This window comes from Pseudonaja textilis, chromosome 5, assembly GCF_049901715.1.
Source record: "Pseudonaja textilis isolate UNSWEBS1 chromosome 5, rPseTex1.2, whole genome shotgun sequence".
NCBI lineage: Eukaryota > Metazoa > Chordata > Lepidosauria > Squamata > Elapidae > Pseudonaja > Pseudonaja textilis.
The window spans coordinates 70,799,185-70,818,655 of record NC_141994.1 but is presented as its reverse complement, the minus strand read 5'-3'; the positions used below and the strand labels follow the sequence as shown (position 1 = coordinate 70,818,655).

At 40.3% G+C, this 19,471-nt stretch overlaps 1 protein-coding gene and 1 long non-coding RNA gene across 4 annotated transcripts in view; one reads left to right on the top strand and one right to left on the bottom strand.

Annotated features, from left to right (window-relative positions):
• Positions 1-19,471, bottom strand: part of LOC148125691 (uncharacterized) — a 49,161-nt gene that overhangs the window by 22,208 nt on the left and 7,482 nt on the right. The window lies entirely within an intron of this gene.
• On the top strand, positions 9,183-17,931 carry LOC113450689 (endonuclease domain-containing 1 protein-like). Of its 3 annotated transcripts, none has more exons than XR_015743943.1 (3): positions 9,183-9,330; positions 15,665-15,988; positions 16,845-17,931. XR_015743943.1 is itself a non-coding variant. In XM_026721969.2 (3 exons), exons 1-3 carry the CDS (start codon positions 9,344-9,346, stop codon positions 17,358-17,360), a joined length of 858 nt encoding a protein of 285 aa, XP_026577754.2. In that variant the 5' UTR covers positions 9,238-9,343; the 3' UTR covers positions 17,361-17,931. The 3 variants fall into 3 exon arrangements, 1 of the variants encoding a protein (XP_026577754.2); XR_015743944.1 differs by having other exon boundaries at positions 9,213-9,341; XM_026721969.2 differs by having other exon boundaries at positions 9,238-9,361.

The following is a 19,471-nucleotide window of genomic DNA, read 5'->3' as shown; positions in this document are numbered from 1 at the left end:
CTTCCATTTCCTTCTGCTCTTCCTTATCTATTCACCACTTCCATTCCCTCCCCATCCCTGTTCTTTTTCGTCTTTCTTCTGCTTCTTCATTTTCCCCATCCACTCCTGTGAAACTCTTCTCTGTTCCTAAGAGTCTGTTGGGGAAAACTTTCCACTTCCCTTCCCTTCCCTGCCCTGTACTTCCTTTCCTTTCCTTTCCTTTCCTTTCCTTTCCTTTCCTTTCCTTTCCTTTCCTTTCCTTTCCTTTCCTTTCCTTTCCTTTCCTTTCCTTTCCTTTCCTTCTTTCCTTTCCTTTCCTCTCCTCTCCTCTCCTTTCCTTTCCTTCCTTTCCTTTCCTTTCCTCTTCTCTCCTCTCCTCCTCCATTTTCCTTTCCTTTCCTTTCCTTTCCTTTCCTTTCCTTTCCTTTCCTTTCCTTTCCTTTCCTTTCCTTTCCTTTCCTCTCCTCTCCTCTCCTTTCCTTTCCTTCCTTTCCTTTCCTTTCCTCTTCTCTCCTCTGCTCTCCAGTTTCCTTTCCTTTCCTTTCCTTTCCTTTCCTTTCCTTTCCTTCTTTCCTTTCCTTTCCTTTCCTTTCCTCTCCTTTCCTCTCCTCTCCTCCCCTCCCCTCCCCTCCCCTCCCCTTCTCCTCGGTGTCCCTTCCAATTCTGTTAATCTGTTATAAAATGAAATATATTTCCCTATATACACATGCTTTGCTTTTATATTTTTGACATGCTCCATTGCTAAGCCTTTTAATATTTTTATCTTATGTATATGCCTTTTATATTATTATGATGTTCGGGGGGAGGGTGTTGTTATATCTCTTTGGAAAAGTGGTAGTACATGATGAGCTTAGAAAGGGGCCCTGATGAGGGGATGCTGCATTCCTTAACAATGCCACGTGGGCAGCCAAAGGAAGAGGTACGGAGTGGTACGGATGAGAACATAACAAAAGGAGCATGTGTGGGATTCTATAGGTTCACATCTATTCACTAGAACCGGTTGTTAACATTCTAAGCAGTTTGGAGAACCGGTTGTTAGAAGAAATTACTGGGCTAATCCTGTAAGGAAGGCAGGAAGGAAACATTCTGGTGTTGCTTACAGAAACTGCCTCTCCATTAACCCTTATTACGTTCTTGGCAGGATTAGACTTCCTGTCTCAGGAACTTCTCTGGAGTTTTTTTCCCCCCTCCTTTGCTGGTACTTTGCTTGTGTGGAGTGACCATTCAAAGTCACAATGGCACTGAAAAAAGTGACTTACGACCATTTTTCACACTTATGACTATTGCAGCATCCCCACAGTCATGAACGGCCAGAGGAGGAGATGCGTGCCTCAATGTGAATGATATTGAGTTGGCCACACCCAACCAATAACATGACCACCAAGCCACACCCACCAACTGAGCCACGCCCACAGAACCGGTTGTTAAAAATATTGAATCCCACCCCTGGAAAGGAGACAATTCTCTCTGGAGACATCCTGGGATTAGCTGCAATACCTGAGGGCAAATCCAATGAGCTTGAACTTGGGAGGGAATGAGTCTCAAGAAGAAAGGAACTTGTGTGATGAGATGAAACTGTATAAAGTCTGTTTGGAATTTTAAGGTGTGGGTCTTGGCTCAAACTTCATGTTAAGTTAAGCTGATATCTAACCACTCTTTGCAAACAGCTTGTTCATTTTTGTTTTTCCTTTCATTCGCTTTGATATAAGCATCCAAATAAAATCTCTGTGTTTTCACCGATTCAAATGTTTTGTCATTTGGATTTATTTCCAACAATTGGTGGAGAATGCGGGCATCTGGTCTCTTCCCTGGATGGCAGAGTCTAAGGACAGCATGCCCTGTTGATCTTCAACAGTTCACAGTCGGGTCAGCTGTTGAGGAATGTGGAACGAGACACAGATCCGTATTTAAAATAGAGGTTGGTTGAAAACGGAAAGAGAAGGAAGGGGACCAGGTTTATTGGATTGCCAGAAACCACTGGGCAACTCTGCGTGCAGACCTAGGGGAAAGTAGTTCTGGTCAAGTAAGGACACACCCACTAGGCAGTTTGGGGGGTTGGGTAGGACTGTGAGAATCTGAGACTTGTGTGAGAGGTGTATGGATGAGTCGACCCTAGCAGTCCTTGGGCTGTGGTAAAGGTCGAACCGATAGAGGAATGGTTACCCGCGTTTCCATACCCTTGCAAAAGGATTGGCCGGAGACCCACGTCCGAAAGGTGTTATAATAAAAGTCTCTATAGATCTTGATCTTTAAAATAAGCCAGCGCTGCTGGGAGCTCAAGACTCCAGGACAGAGACAGATCTTTAGTGGCAGTAGGGGGTGTCTTTGCTCTGGCCAGGTGTCACCTGTGTTTATACAAAGGTCTCACCGGAACAAGTTGGTAAGGATTGCTCCAGTCTGGTAACCAACCATGGGCAATTCCCATGGGTCCCAAAAGAAATGTGCGAAGAAGATTAAGAAAAATCCAAAATTAAAAATTGATCCTTCAAGTCCCCTAGGGCAATTGCTTGAAGGATGGGGAAAACCATCCTATAGAAAATTAATTACTAAATTGGGTATAAATAGAGAAGATTTGGTAAATTTGTGTTGTTTCATTTGGTGGGAGGATGGAAATTTAAGTTGGCCCCGATTAGAAACAAATGATGGTTTTGTCTGCAGTAATTTGTATGAATTTGTAAAGGATAAGAGTGTAAGTCACTTGCAAATGCAATAGATTATGCTCTGATTTGGAACCCAGATAAATGGCCCTGAGAAGAGAGGTCTTATAAAGCAAAAAAATTTTTATGGTGAATGAGGAAGAGGAGGAAGACATGCATTTACCCCCTCCTCATAAGCCAAACACTGTTCCTGCACCACCACCAATGCCTTCTCCTCCTTCCCCATTACCAAATTCTAGTCAAAGTCTTAAAAATTCCCCTACTTCAAGTAGGAATAAGTATAAGGCACTGAAAAGAGAATTGGAGCAATGTTAAAAAGATATTAGAGATTTTCCATTTAAGCAGTATTCTTTAGTGGAAGAAAAAGAAACAGGAATATTTCCGCTTCGAGAGGTACCTAATGGAGTAAATCAAAGGGTGCCTGTAATAAGCTATGTGCGGGATCCTTTAAAGCAGTGGTTCCCAACCTTTTTTTCGCCCCGCACCCCTAAAGAAATTTCACTTGAACCTCGCACCCCCTGAAATTTAGACTTTAGGAACTACTGAACACATTAAATATATGGTAGGATTGAATCTTTTCAGCTATGTATGTGACGGCCACTAAATAACGATACTTAACTCTAAAATGAAAACAAAGTTAATCCATTGCATAATAAATAAAAATGCCAACATATAGCCAATAGCCTATTATTTACCTGGACTTTTCTTGCACCCCCTGGAATATCGTCTCGCACTCCTGATCGGGAACCCCTGCTTTAAAGGCATCTGAAGTGGTGGCTTTCGGTTTGAGTCTCTTCGGTGACAGACCAAAATCCACGATTGTGCGCTGTTTCGATCTATGCTCGCCGCCAGAGCACCCCAAGCCGGCTGGTTTTGGGGCTAAGCCACCTCATAGAGGTGGTGAAGAAGGGGGAGACTGCCAGCAGGATCGAGGAGAGCCGCATCTCTCTTCCCCGGCTGGCCATTACTCCCTTTCCTGAAGGCAGTTGCAGCGGTGGTCAGAAATGGCCACCTCAAAGTAGAACTGAACCGGAAAAGAACATGCAGGAGGAAGATAAGAAGACAAAGTTTTGGTCGACTGGGTTAAACCAAAAAAGCAACAACATAAGGTACCCTGGGATTTAAATTAAATAACATTGTTCCCAAAGAAGATTTTGAAGCTGCAAAGGAGAGAGAGAAGGGAAAGGATTAGGTTTTTTTTTCTTCCCTTCCTTATACTGACAGTCAAGAGACTTAAGCATGAAATTAAAAAAAAAATCCACTTTGACATTAATAGGCATCTAAGCTGAAAATAAAAGTCAAAGGGATAATAAAGATTTCTGGATATTTAAAAGTTTTTAAAAGCAAGAAAGGAGAAAACAAAAAAAAGAATAAAAGGGCAGGATCTGGAAAAATGGAGGAGACTGCCTGGAATTAAGGAATGGAACTGTAACTAAAAGGAACCTACAGTGAAATTTTAACAAGATTCCTCAAAGATACATTTTAATTGAAACTTGGCAACAAAATAAGAGAAGGAAGAGGAAGGGAAGAGAAAGTGGAAAAAAGAAGCAAGAAGAAACAGCCTTGGATTATTTGGACTATTTGGAGATTTTTGGTTTTTGCATCTAGATGACTAAAATTAACTGGGTGGTTGTTTAAAAGTCTTCTAAGAGTCTATCACTCTTAGAACTGAAAATGGAACTAAAAAAATGGAAAGAAGATGCACAAGAAGGGAGAGGTTCTTTTGGCTTTGAATTTCAATTCTTAGAAATGGAGATCTGCAACTATGAGAAACAACAAGAAACGTTTGCAGAACAAGAAGATTGGGACTAAGAAGAAGCCATATTTAATGATCAAATAATTTTAGGTTGGGGGAAAAAAGGAAAGGGGGGAAAGAGAGTGCAAGGTTTAAGACCAGAAAAAATGACCAAAAAGAAGAAGAACAATTTGAAAGATAATATTAGAAAGCAACAGAAGAGGGGATTCCAGATGAGAGAGTTAGAAGTAAAGAGGCGAGGGGGTAAAAAGGGGAGGGAGAAGAAGAGGGAGAAGAAGGTAAGGAAAAAAAGTTGCAAAAGACAGAATCAAGAAATAGAGAAACAGGGAAAAGATATAAGGATTGTAACCATAAATTTGTTTAGAGATAATGGGTGAAAATTTAATTGTAAAAGGGACTCTGCAAAGGTACAAAAGATAGCGTTGTTATATTACAAACAGAAATAAATTTAGAAAATATGACTAAAATGATGGATAAAATATTTATTGTAATGTAGTGGAAAGTTTGTTAATAAATAAATGAATTAAAGTGAATGAGAGAATTAAATGGGAACATTTTAAATATTATTAATGATTTATAAAAATATACATGAGAAATATGGAAATAAAAGAATTAACTATGGAAAGTTTATAAATGTTCCCAAGGAAGTATGATATTTAATTGAAAAGAAATGTTAAAGATGTTAAGATTTTAATGAAAATGATAGAATTGAATTGGAATGGAATGTGTGTTTTATATATATATATATGTGTATGTATGTATGTATGTATGTATGTATGTATGTATGTATGTATGTAAATAAAACACATATATATTTGTTTTTTGAGGTTTTCGCGGGTATTTGTATGTGGATCTTTGGTTATTCAGGTTTTCTCCTGCATAAAATTGGAAGTATCTAGGAGACTTCATCGAAACGTCGCCTAGATGCTTCCAATTTTACGCGGGAGAAAACCCGAATCTATAGATCTATATATATATATAATAATAATAAGTACCCACCTGGATGAACACAAAAATGCAGTATAAAAGCTGGAACACACCTCCTCACTAGTCCAACACATGAAAGCCACAGGTCATAGCATCAACTTCAATGGCACCAAAACCCTAGCCACCATAGAAAACCCCAGCCACAGAATTATCACAGAAGCCATAGAAATTGAAAATAGACCTGAAAGCATGAATAGAAGAGATGATTCCACCAGAGTCTCAATTATGTGGAAGCCTGCACTGACAAACAAAAAAATCTCCTCACCACAAGCCAGGCAAACACCTGGGCACAAACAGACCCCCCCTGATACCTCCAGCTCAAACACAACCCAACCAGGCATCCAGATGAAACCTAGCTTCCTAACAAATGATAGCCGTCCATTTACTTGGAGCCAAGCTGCACTAAAAGCCTCCAATATAGGAACACAATGTTGCCAGCCAATCAAGACACAAAAAAGCCACAAAACATACAGAAGATATTAGAAACACCAATCAAGCAGAACACAGCAAACTCCAAGATCAATAAACACAGACCAAGACTCCCAACCAATCAGGATGAAGAAAAACCCATTCTGGCAAAGCAGTAGACTAGCCCCAAATTTAAAACTGAAACAACTGTAAAAGTCTGACTCACAGACGAACACAACACAGAAGCCTGATGATGGCAGATGAGATTCTGCTGAAACATTGCTACAACTTTAAAAGCACAACTATAATGACGTGGGAAAATACCCGAACAAAGCTGAATACCATACATGTAAGTATGCATGAAAACTTAAGAAAACAAACATATAAAATATATATATATATATATTTTAAGAATATAGTGTGTATTTTAAGAATGTACCAAGCAGAATTCAATTGGAAGTTATGTATTATATTGAATGCTATAATTTTATACATTGAAGCTTAAATAAGAGTTTGAATGAATAAAATTAAAAATATAAAGGTGTCATACTCCAATTGGTAACTACAGGGAAAAAATTGTTTAATGAGAAAAGATAATATGAAATTGAAACAGGACAGACAAAAGTATAAATATAATGATTTGAATTGAGATGAGATAATTAAAATAAAGTTGAGAAAATTAAAAGAGTGGAAAAACTATGTAGAAAATATAAAACAGCAATAAGATATGGAATAGAATATAAAAATGAGCATGAAATTGAGTTTTGTGTCTGTAGGAAGAAGTGATTACCTGGGACCATGCTATTTTCAAAAAAATATGTCTTATTTGTATTTTGTTTTTGTGAAAACCCAAATAAAATTTTCAAAAAAAGGCATCTGAAGTGAGAGCCTTTAAAAAGGAAATTAAAAGTGTTATATATGACCCTTTGCGGGCATCAGAACAACTGGATAATATGTCAGTGAACAACCTACTCTCTAATAAACAATTTGGTTTCAGAAAAAAACTATCCTGTAACCTGCAACTCTTACACTGCAAAAACATATGGTCTACACAACTCGATCAGGGCAAGGCAATAGACGCAATCTACATAGACTTCTGTAAAGCCTTTGATTCAGTGGAACACGACAAACTACTCCTAAAACTAAAATCTTACGGTATCTCTGGATACCTGCATAACTGGATAGAAGCATTCCTGTCAAACAGACAACAAATGGTCAAAATTGGGAGCGTCCTATCAAATTCTGTAGCTGTCAAGAGTGGTGTCCCCCGAGGCAGTGTTCTAGGACCAACTCTTTTCATACTCTACATAACCTCTGTGATCATATTAAGAGCAACTGCGTCCTCTTCGCTGATGATGTAAAGCTATTCAACACCACAGACAATACTGCTACCCTTCAAAAAGATCTTGACTATGTATCAGAATGGTCAAGCAAATGGCAACTTAAAATCTCAACAAATAAATGCTCTGTCTTACATATTGGCAAAGAAATCAGAAAATAAAATGCAAGCTGAATAGTCAAGACCTTGTTGATGATCCAAACTGTCAAGGATCTTGGAGTACTCATCTCTAATGACCTAAGTGCTAGAGCCCACTGTAACTACATAGCCAAAAAGGCATTAAGAGTTGTTAACCTAATCCTACGTAGATTTTTCTCTGGTAATATCACACTACTAACTAGACCATACAAAACATTTGCTAGACCAATACTCGAATATAGCTCATCAGTCTGGAACCCACATTACGTATCTGATATTAGCACAGTTGAGAAAGTCCAGAAATATTTCACAAAAGTTCTCCACTCCTCTACTCGTTCCAGAATACCTTATGCCACCCGACTCGAAATGCTAGACCTAGAAAACCTTGAATTACGCCGTCTTCGGTCTGATCTAAGTATAGTATATAAAATCATATATTGCAATGTCCTACCTGTCAATGAATACTTCAGCTTCAACCATAATGACACAAGAGCGCACAATCGATACAAACTCAAGGTTAACTGCACCAAACTTGATTGCAGGAAATAGGACTTCAGCAACAGAGTGGTCAATGTCTGGAATATTCTACCTGACTGTAGTTTCTTCCCCAAACCCCAAAAAGTTTAATCTTAGACTGTCTACTATTGACCTCACCCCTTTCCTAAGAGGTCTGTAGGGGGCGTGCATAAGTGCACCAATGTGCCTACCGTCCCTGTCCTATTGTTCCTTTTATTTTTCGTATATGTATCCATGTATTCATAGCTATGTTTTTACTTATACCTATTATCCTGTAAGCAATTAACAAACCAAATAAAATAAATAAATAAATAAATAAAAACTCTTGCCAAATCAAAGTTTTATCATTATTCTTCTCTCACTTTTTTCTTGGCAGAAAAGTTCCACTTGAAGGACCGAGTGACCAAGTACATGACTATGTGGCTGCTATGGATCTTCTCCTTGGCTGCCCCTTTTCTCCTGCCTGCAACTGGGGAGGTGGTGCCAAGTTTCAGTAAATGCAGCTGGTACTTCTTGAATGGACATAAACCCCAATTTGATGCCAGAGGAACCGGCCAGAATCTGCCAGAAGTATAATAACAAATATCATTTTGCCACAAAGTATGACAAGAGTAGGCGCATCCCCATGTTCTCAGTGTATAAATATGAGTCTGGTTTGGGTCGATGACTGACAGTCTGGATGATTGAACTGCAGGTAAGAGGAGTTCCTATCCTCAAGCTAAACCTTCATCAAATGGAGGCGACATTAAAGGAACAATCAGTGGTTAGGAAATAAGGCAAGACTAGAATAGAGAGTAGAATAATAGAAGAGAACAGAACAGAACAGAACAGAACAGAATAGAATAGAATTTTTTATTGGCCAAGTGCAATTGCACACACAAGGAATTTGTCTCTGGTGCATAAGTTCTCAGAGTACATGTAACCACAAAGTGATAGATCATAGATCATCAATCATAGCTACAATCATTAATCATAAGATACAAACAACAAATGATACATCATAAGATAGGAGAAGATAGTAGGAAAGATGAGAAAAGATTAGAAATGAGAAGATGAGAAAGAAATAATAGCAATACAGCCTATTTCATGGGTGATTTATACATCTCACCAAAATGTGACCTGGAGATATTACCGGCTGTCTGTAGAAAAGCCCTAATGAAAGAGAGCAGAATGTGGAAAGAGAAATAAATCCCTGTTGTTGTATATTAGCTGTGCCAAGCTTTTTCCTTTTAACTCTGCTTTAAAAGATGCTGAATAGGCTATAGATAAGAATTCCCACCCCCCCACCCCCCCTGTGCCCCAGTGATCCTGCATCTGGGCGTGTTTCTACAAGGAACCCTACACTTTCGTTTTCTGTTTGCTTGCTTTGCTGTGATTTCTTTGAAATGAGTGAAGCAATCCACATTGCTGGTTGCGTAAGCACAGAAACATGTCCTGGGTATCAAATGTCATCCAATAAAAGTAGGTGTGCTGAGGAAGCGCCTGTAAAGCAAGCCAGGAAAGCTTTATGAGTTGACAGCGCCCTCAATTTGCAAGAACTTCTGAATACGGTAATAAGAGGGTATGAAAGTATTATACATTGTAAGTTTTGATAGGACAAGGTAAGCCTGTTTGTTCAGGTTAAATGAAGTCATTCCCTCGGGGGCTTTTTCCTTTCTCAGCTACCAACTTCCTTGGCATACCAGGGAAATACACTTTTACTTATTATCTCGTAAACAATTGACAAATAAATAAAATAATAAAATAAAATAAAATGAGCAGGAAGGTATCCTTGCTTAGCATATGCTTTACAGCAGTTCTTCCTTAAGACGCGTGGACTTCGATTTGTGGTTTGCTAATAAAAACTCTTCCCCCCCCCCTTTGACTCTATTTTCACAAGAAAGAATGTTCTTCCTGAGTCAATTCCGGAAGTTCAGGGGTTGCTGATATAGTTTTGCAAAGGAATGATTGAATCTGTCATTTGTATTTCTATTACTGTCTGGTTTGGTACAGCAACGAAACAGGACAGGCACGGACAGTGAACACCACTGTCAAACTATCTACTAAGACTGTATTACTATTCTTCTTCCCATCCTTCCTATTACCTATCTCTTTTGTCTACTGATGCCTATAACTTTCTTGCTTGTATCTCTACAATTTATATTGTTTTATTTAGTTTCCTAGTATGATTTATGTTGATTGCTTATTTAGTATCCTATAACTATCACTAAGTGCTGTATCTTAGGATTCACGATGAATGTATTTATGATGACTATGATGAGAAGTTATCACTTATAGCTTTTATGTACACTAAGAACTTACGCACTGAAGACAAATTCCTCGTGTGTCCAATCACACTTGGCCAATAAAGAATTCTATTCTATTAAAGATCAATAGTTAAGAACAATTGAAACAAGCCTGTCTTCCATAGGAGGTTTATATACAGGTAGTCCTTGACTTATGACCACAATTGAGCCCAACATTTATGTTGCTAAGTGAGAAATTTGTTAAGTGAGTTTTGCCCCACTTTATAACTTTTCGTTTTCTTCTATCCTTGTTACTTTGCCAAAGTTCATTGCTGCAGCCTGTAAGTGTTGCGTTGTGAAGCAGCGTTTCTCAAAGTTGGGAATTTTAAGATGTGTGATCCATTTCCTCCAATCTTGTCTGATGTTCCATGAGGAGTCAGAATAACAGAACATAATAACAGAGTTGGAAGAGATTTTGGAGGTCTTCTAGTCCAACCCCCTGTAGTAGCAATAGAGATCCTGTAGAGGGCGCATGCAGCATACTGCTGTGCCTAATGCACATGGGCCTCTTTGCATGATCTCACTCCCTGTCCCAGGCTGGTAAGTCCAGGACTTGTGCAATGATCTTACCTGTTAAGATCATCACTATTCTTAAGGATTGGTGGAGGCTTTCACCAATCCTGATGCTGTATCTGTGTTGCTTTTGTCTACCTGTAAAAATCATATGAAAAGAATAAACGCTGCCCAAGGAGTCAGACATCCTGCACAATGACTGATCTTTGAAATCCATCAACCCCCTGCTCAGGACACCCTATACCATTTCAGACAAATAGTTGTCCTTTCAATTTAATCTCTGACTCTCATTCTTTTAATCTTCCAGGTGCTTATATCATGGCCAGGATTGACCCTAATCTCGTGACCTTATTTTTAACTTTGCAATGGCTACTATAAGACTGAAGACATTCGTAGTCACTCCCCCCTTCCTGGGCCTCTTTCTGTGGGCAATAGTTATGCTGATGCTGATGCTGCTGTTCATATTTTAGCTACTTTGTTTTCAGATTTTTTTTTCAACAAGCCCTTGTCTTTGAAAACTGATAACGGGCCAGCCTATTCTTCATCGGGTTTTTTTGCAATTTTGTACAACCTGGAATATAGCCATCATGGAACATGCTCATCAGTCCTTTAAAGACTGCCTCCACAAATAAATTTTTAAAAAGGAGGGAAAGGGCCCTTAATTTGTTGTGGGTACAACAACAGATTAAAACAGATTAAAACATTATTATTTACCTTAAATCAATTGAATGTTTCTCTTTACCTTAAGTCAATTGAATGTTTCTATTCAAAATGTAACTACTTGGGGCAGGGCTATGCTGCTGTGCTTACTCCTACAGGACCTTTGTGGATTCCAGCTCGTTGTGTCCACCCAGCCAAGGATGTTGTAGCACCACACCAGATCCCTGATCTGGTTCCAGAAATGTGACTCTACAGATGGCACAGTATCCAATCCGGGCTCATTTATTTATGCTTGTTTACAGCTGTTCTTTGGCAACAGTGGCTGTTATTCTACCCAAACACTCACTCGAGCAATGGATGAAGCAAAACTTACGGATGCACTTGGCTAACATCACACAGAATGATGTATTTTGCTTATCTGAAACCTATGATACGGAACATTTGCTTTCTACATGTTTAGTCCCTGTCTGCACTCCTTCTGCAGTAATTCAAAACTTCACTGGCTTAAGCGGATTTTTATTACATGGGAACTTTAACTATAAGTCTATATCTAGTTGGGAGTTTGCTGCTTATTATCCACCCCCTGATGCAACACCTCAATGGTATCAGTCCCTGTAAATATAACCTGTGTAAAAATAATTAATTGTACATCATTTAGTAAAAACTCTCGCTTTTATCCCATTAGCTCACCTACTCTGAACTGCACAGCTTTGGAAGAGACTTTCTTTAACTTTGCCCATATTTGGCTACCGCAAGGATGGTTTTTTACATATGGTCAAGAAACTTTTAATTATATTCCTGCTGATATTAATGATGCGCAATGCTGCCTCAGCCGGCTGATTCCTGTTTTGCTTTCCAAACAACAACTTTATCCTTCGAATCTTTCTCGACGAGGGGTCACGCTAGATAGTACTTGTGACTCTGAAACGACCTTACTTAATAAAGCAGAATACGTAGTGCTAGCTTTGTCTATAGAGGGTGTGCCAGCAATTGCTGCTCGCACTCACCTTAACATTAACTCTGTTGCATGTAATTTAGCACAAACAATTAATGCTACTTCTTCAGCTATCTCAAACAATAAACCACGAAATCTATGTTGTTTTAATTTGCTTGATGTGTCATGAACCATCCAGCACTAGCTTAATATTTTACACAATTTGGCCTCGGATTTGAAAATTGATAATTTAGGATCTTGGTGGGAAAGCTTTTGAGCTTGGTTGCCCACAGGCTTAATGGGAAATATTCTACGCTATGTAGTTATTATTTGTGCTTTAATTAGTGGGTGCTGCTTTATTCAATGTCTCCCTTCTCTTTGTAACATATGTATCACAGCTTTTCACCCCAAACCCTCTCCTACATTGCCCTAGGGTCAGGTATTTGCCCTGTATAAATAACTGCAAGTGTGCTCTTCTACTGATTATTATAATCCCCTTACTAACCCCTCTTATGACTATGCCTTGTATAACAAAACAAAAAAGAGTGAGATGTAGTAGTAGTAGAGATCCTGTAGAGGGCGCATGCAGCATACTGCTGTGCCTAATGCACATGGGCCTCTTTGCATGATCTCACTCCCTGTCCCAGGCTGGTAAGTCCAGGATTTGTGCAATGATTTCACCTGTTAAGATCATCACTATTCTTAAGGATTGGTGGGGGCTTTCACCAATCCTGATGCTGTATCTATGTTGCTTTTGTCTGCCTGTAAAAATCATATGAAAAGAATAAATGCTGCCCAAGCAGTCAGACATCTTGGCACCCTGCACAATGACTGGTCTTTGAAATCCATCAACCCCCTGTTCAGGAAACCTGCTATCACACTGCTCAGGAAACCATACACCATTTCAGACAAAATAGTTGTCCAATCTCTTCTTTAAAACCCCCAGTGTTGGAGCATCCACAGCTTCTGGAGGCAAGCAGTTCCACTGGTTAATTGTTCTCACTGACAGGAAGAACCACCCTTAGGACTGAAGGTTCTATTATTCAGTGCAGACTCACAACAAGCAAATTTGAATGACTGAGCTAGCTGATGGCAGATAGATAGATCACTGAATTCTGTGAGCAATTCAATCTGCCTGCCTGCTTGGCCTGATTTGGGGTAAAAGTTGCTCTTTTTTATAAAAAAAACCAATATTTATATATTTATAATATTTACATAGAAGCCATGCCCAGCCATTCACATGACCACCAAACCACACCCACAAATTAGGCCACACCCACAGAACCGGTTGGTGGTCCCTGGGATTTAAAATTATGAGTTTGGTGGTCTCTGAGGTCCCAAAGGTTGGCGACCCCTGTTCCAAGGCACCTGAAGGCCAGACAAAGAATAATGGATAGAAACTGAACAAGGAGATATTCAACCTGGAAATAAGGAGAAACTCTCTGACAGTGAGAACAACCAATCCATGCCTTCAGAAGTTGAGGGAGTTTCATCCCCTGAAGCTTTCAAGAGGAGATTGGACTGCCATTTGTCAGAAATGGTTTTAGGTTCCTTCCGACTCTGTTAATCTGTTAGATTCCTCTTTTTATAAGAGCGTCTTTGGAAAACCTTACCCTTTCCCTCTGTCTTTCCTTTCCTTTTTCCTTCCCTCCCTCCTTTTCCTTGCCCAATCATCCCTTCCCCTCCCTCTTGCCTACCTTTTTCCTTTCCCTTTCCTTCCTTTTTCCTCCCTCTCTTTCTTTTTCTCTTCCATTTCCTTCTGCTCTTCCTTATCTATTCACCACTTCCATTGCCTCCCCATCCCTGTTCTTTTTCATCTTTCTTCTGCTTCTTCATTTTCCCCATCCACTCCTGTGAAACTCTTCTCTGTTCCTAAGAGTCTGTTGGGGAAAACTTTCCACTTCCCTTCCCTTCCCTGCCCTGTACTTCCTTTCCATTTTCCTTTCCTTTCCTTTCCTTCCCTTCCCCTCCTTTCCCTCTCCCCTCCTCTCTTCCCCTCCCCTCTTCTCCAATCAATCAATTCCCTTTCCTGTTTAATTTCTTTCCTTCTTCTTCTCTCTCTTTTCTTCCTTTTCCTTTCCTCCCTCGCCCTTCCCATCTTCACCTGTTTATCAGTTCTTGCCTTCCCATCATTCTGCTCTTCCATCTAGAAGTGAAAATCTTCACCCAAATCTTCAATAAATCACTAGAGATGTGCTATGTGGCACATCTATTCCTTCTTGCTTCAAAAGCTCTTCTATCATCCCAGTGCCAAAGAAGCCCTCCATCAGGGAACTAAATGACTACAGACCAGTTGCTCTAACATCTGTAGATATGAAAACCTTTGAAAGGCTAGTGGTGTCTCACCTGAAAACCATCATAGATCCACTGTTAGATCCCATGCAGTTTACATATCGAGCAAATAGATCTTCAGATGATGCTGTTAACATGGCTCTGAATTACATCCTACAACACCTTTAATCTCCAAATACCTACACAAGGGTCCTCTTTATAGACTTCAGTTCAGCATTCAATACCATCATTCCAGACATTCTATCATCTGCACCACTATAACTGTCTATCAACTGCACCTCTATAACTGTCTGGTTTGGTTCTGCAACCCAACAGGACAGACACAGACTTCAGAGGATAATTAGGATTGCAGAAAAAACAATGGCTACCGACCTGCCTTCCATAGAGGATCTGCACGACTCAAAAAGAGGGCTGTGAAAATATTTACATGCCCCTCACATCCTGGACATAAGCTGTTTCAACTCCTTCCCCCAAAATGATGCTATAGAGCACTGCACACCAGAACAACTAGGCACAAGGACAGTTTTTCCCCAAAAGCCATCATTCTGCTAAACAAATAATTCCCTCAATACTGTCAAACTATTTACTAAGTCAGCACTACTATTACTATTAATCTTCTCATTACTCCTTATCACCCCTCCCCCCCTTGTGACTGTATGACTGCAACTTTGTCGCTTGTATCCTTACGATTTATATTGACTGTTTCCGAGTATGACTTGATTGCTTATTGTACCCTATGACTAGCATTAAGTGTTGTGCCTTATGATTCTTGATTCTTGACGAATGTATCTTTTCTTTTAAGTACACTGAGAGAATTTGCACCAAGGCAAATTCCTTGTGTGTCCAATCACATTTGGCTAATAAAAGAATTCTATCTATCTATCTAAAAAAAGAAAAAAAATCTGGTTGGCCTCCATCTGACCAGGAGGACCAGCTGGACTTCAGGCACCTCCGGCAAAACCCAACCTCAAATCCATTCTCACATTCATCATGGAACTTTGCAGAATCAAATTTATCATTATTCTATTCTCACTTTTTTTTTGGCAGAAAGATTCCCTTAGAGTAGAGGATCACCCAAGCACAGGGCCATGTTGCTTCTGTATATCCACTCCCTGGCTGCCTCTTTTCTTCTGCGGTTCTTCACGGAAAAAGGAAGAATTGCTAAATCAGAGATTTGTCATTGTTCTTTTTCTTTTTCAGCCAGAAAAGTTCCACTTGAAGGGCCAACTGACCACACGCACAGCCATGTTGCTGCTGTGGATCTTCCTCTCCCTGGCTCCCTCTTTTCTCCTGCCTGCAACTGGGGAGGTGGTACAAAGTTTCAGACCCTGCAATCAGTTCTTCTTGGGTGGGAAACCCCCCAATTTGAGCCCGATAAATCCAGCCAGAATCTGCCAGAGGTATAGAAACCAGTATCGGTTTGCCACAATGTATGACAAGACTCGGCGCATCCCCATGTACTCGGCATATAAGTATAACCGTGGTGCAGGTGAACGATTAGACGAATGGATGATTGAACCGCAGGTAAGAGGAGCTCCTATCCTGAAGCTAAACATTCATCAGATAGAGGCGACCTTTAAGGAACAGTCAGTGGTTAGGAAATAAGGCAAGACAGTAGATTTAAGAGTGATTTATACATAATTATTCCCAGGGTTCCCCAGGAGCAAAGACTGTAAGAATTCGGTTTACCTCACTGTCCACATTGGCAAAGGTCTTACTTCCATCTGATTCTTTCCCCAAAGAACCAAGTTCAGAGATCACCCTGACATTTCAAGGTCAATGGGAATTCAGAGGTGGTGTTCAGCCAGTTCTGACAGGTTCTGGAGAACCGGTAGTGGAAATTTTGAGTAGTTCAGAGAACCGGCAAATCCCACCTCTAACTGGCCCCACCCCCCTCTATTCTCTGCCTCCTGAGTCCCAGCTGATTGCCTGGGTCTTCTTTGGTTGCCCTGCACAGGAGAACGGAACTGGAAAGCAGGTTAATGGGGTGAGGAGGGAATGGAGATTTTGTAGTAACCTTCCCCTGCCATGCCCACCAAGCCACACCACGTCCACAAGCCATGCCACGCCCACCATGTCACATCCACAGAACCAGTAGTAACAAAAATTGAATACCACCACCGTAGTGTATTCCGTATTGGAAGATAGTTTAAGGTGGGCTTCTCAAGAACAACAATTTGGAGTTTCAATTTGCAGAATTCCCAGAAACTGCCCTGTGAGCTGGGATGCCTGGCAGATGCTGTCCAATCTGTCTTGGCGGAGTATCCCACACCCCATTCCCCATATGACTTATGACAGTTCTTTCCCCAGATTCAGGGTCTTCGACTCAGCGTTGTGGAAATGCCAATCAGAGACACTGCTTGTCTTTTCTTATTCCTAGCTTGCCCTGCCTCAGGATCACAATCGAAAAAGCATGGATTTGGAATCGACCTGTGGGATTAAGCGAAACCTCCTGGAAAGCAGCCAGGCTGTTGACCGGGATTACCAAGCGGCTGTTCGGCAGGACAGGGGACACTTGGCGCCATCGTTCCATCAACCAGATCAGGATAGCAAAGCTGCAACCTTCACCTTAACCAACATCGTGCCCCAGTTTCGTGCCCTCAATCAGGGAAAATGGAGAGAATATGAAGAACATATAAATACAGACGGGTGCCGTGAAACATATATCCTTGTGGGTTCTGTACCTGGCAATACATTAATCAATGAGAGAGTGAATGTTCCCAGTCATATCTGGGCTGCAGGTTGTTGTGTGCTTCAAAAAGGCAAAAGATCCTGGGCAGTCATTGCTGAAAATAACCAGAATAAGGTAGCCAATCTTACCTTGAGCGACCTGCAAGGAAAACTTGCTAAACACTACGGGAAGAAAACAATTGATCTTTTCAATAATGCTTGTTAACTGAGCTCCCAGAGCAAATGAAAGCAAAGTACAAACCGAGCAGCTTAGTTGTTTTACATATGGAAAGAATGCAGTTAATTTTAATTCTGGTTTGATCTGTAGCTTTTTTCTTTTTCCTGCTAAATGTTGTGAAATTCCAGGCTGTTTGATTAGATTGTGCTTCAGATTATTTAGCAACAGAACAGAAAATAAATGAATCCAATAATCAGATGAAGGGCAAAGTGCTGACGCAGCTAAAACAGGATCTTGTTTATTTGAGTTTTGAGGTTGGATGGGCTTTATGTGGTTTCAACCCATGCATAATTTGTTAAAAGAGAACCTGCAGCGGGAAGGAACAATTTTCAGTCCAATGGGCTGTGTGGGAGTGAAGAGGCCCTGTAGGAATCAAATTTGATTTTATGCTATATAACGCTTATATTTGCTACAAGTAGTCCTCAAGTTATGACAATTTGTTTGTATGATGTTATGTCAATGCTGAAAAAAGTGTCTTGCACGCAATCCTTGTATGTATGACTGCTAGAATTCTGTCTCAATAGCTTTCTTACTTCATCCAATAAACTTGCTTATCAAAGATCTGTGTCCTTGTGTGTGACTTTCAGTATATCAATCTAGAAATTTGACCATTCCATTTTGCACAATATTATCAATCTATCATCTATCTATCTATCTATCTATCTATGTTATATGATTGGGTTGTGCAGGAAAAAGGCTCATGTGATGACCCAGAGTGTAACACAAACGTAACAAAATCCAAAATGTAAATAAATGTCCTTTAATGCCGCCAACTTGGTCCCACTGTTCAATAATTCTCAGTTGGAGATAAAACTTACTCAAAAATAGTCTTCAAAAGAAAGCAATACAGTCTGAACTTAATGAGCAGATAGAGGTGAAATAAAAAACCAAAGAAACTACAATGAAGAAATTTCCACAACAGACCAGGATAAGTAATTATCAAATTTAAGGAGATAACAAGGCACAGTCTGTTGGAAGGATGCCAACCAAGATAACTTCAGCCCAAAATGAAACACACTTTGCTTCTGGCAACGCTGTGTTTTAACCGTCTCTCTTATATAGTAGTCTCCCCAGCTTCCACCAATGAGGGGAATCATGGCCACTTCCTCTCTCGTAAGCCAAGTTGTTTCCTTCTCCGTTCCTCCTTGTGTGTCCTATGATGCAGAGGTGATGGGCCTGGTTCTTCCTCTGACTGCCCACCCAGCCTCTGCCCTTCCCCAGCCTCCTCCACAACCTCTGGAGTCACACCTCCACTCCCTGTCAGCTGTTCCTTCTCTCCCTCAGAGTCCTACTCTACCATGGGCATGACAGCTCATTGCTAATAATTTCATGTTTTTTCACTGTTTTCGCCTGCATTGATTGATTGATGGATTGATTGATTAAATGCCATTAATCTAGAGTCAAATCTTAGCAAACAATAATTCTGAATTCTCCAGTTCTTCGTGTAGAAACTTCTGGTTCCAACGTGAATTAATTCTAAAGAAGGGTGCATAGAACTGAGGCCTTAATACATTTTCCATTTTAAGTTAAATTCCATTTTCCATGCCAGCTTCTAAAAGGCAGCATCGACATTGTATAAAAGCAGGTGACATGTTGGTGTGGTTCAAAAAGAACCTCCAGATTGGTCCATTTGCTTCACTCTGGCTGCAGGAAACATTTAGCAATAAAGGCTGTTAAATTGCTATGATCTGTTTTGGTTGCAGAAAAAAACCCACTGCCTAAACCTGGATTGAATAGGTTGGCTGAAAAGGATTTTGGCCTGAATCCCTCATCATAACATAAAGGTGATGGCTTCCCCTGTCCAGCCATGTCCATCTGTAGGGGGAAGCAGTGCTCATCTCTGTTTCTTAGCTGTGGGAGCCAGCATTGTCCAAAGACATTTCCGTAATCATGTGACTATACACTGAGATGCACAGAACACAGTTATATTCCCATCAAAGTGGTACCTATTTACCTACTCTACTTTGCATGCTTTTGAAGTGTTAGCTGGGCAGGAACTGAGGCAAAGAACAGGAGCTCACCCATCATGCAATACTCTTATCTCGAACGCAAGCTGTCGGCTTTACAAGCTCAGCATCTTTAACCGCTGAACCACCGTG

Excerpts from the sequence above, each read along its gene's own strand:
- LOC113450689 (XM_026721969.2), top strand. Across the intron at positions 15,989-16,844 it reads AATGGATGATTGAACCGCAG|CTTGCCCTGCCTCAGGATCA; the intron begins GTAAGAGGAGCT and ends TCTTATTCCTAG.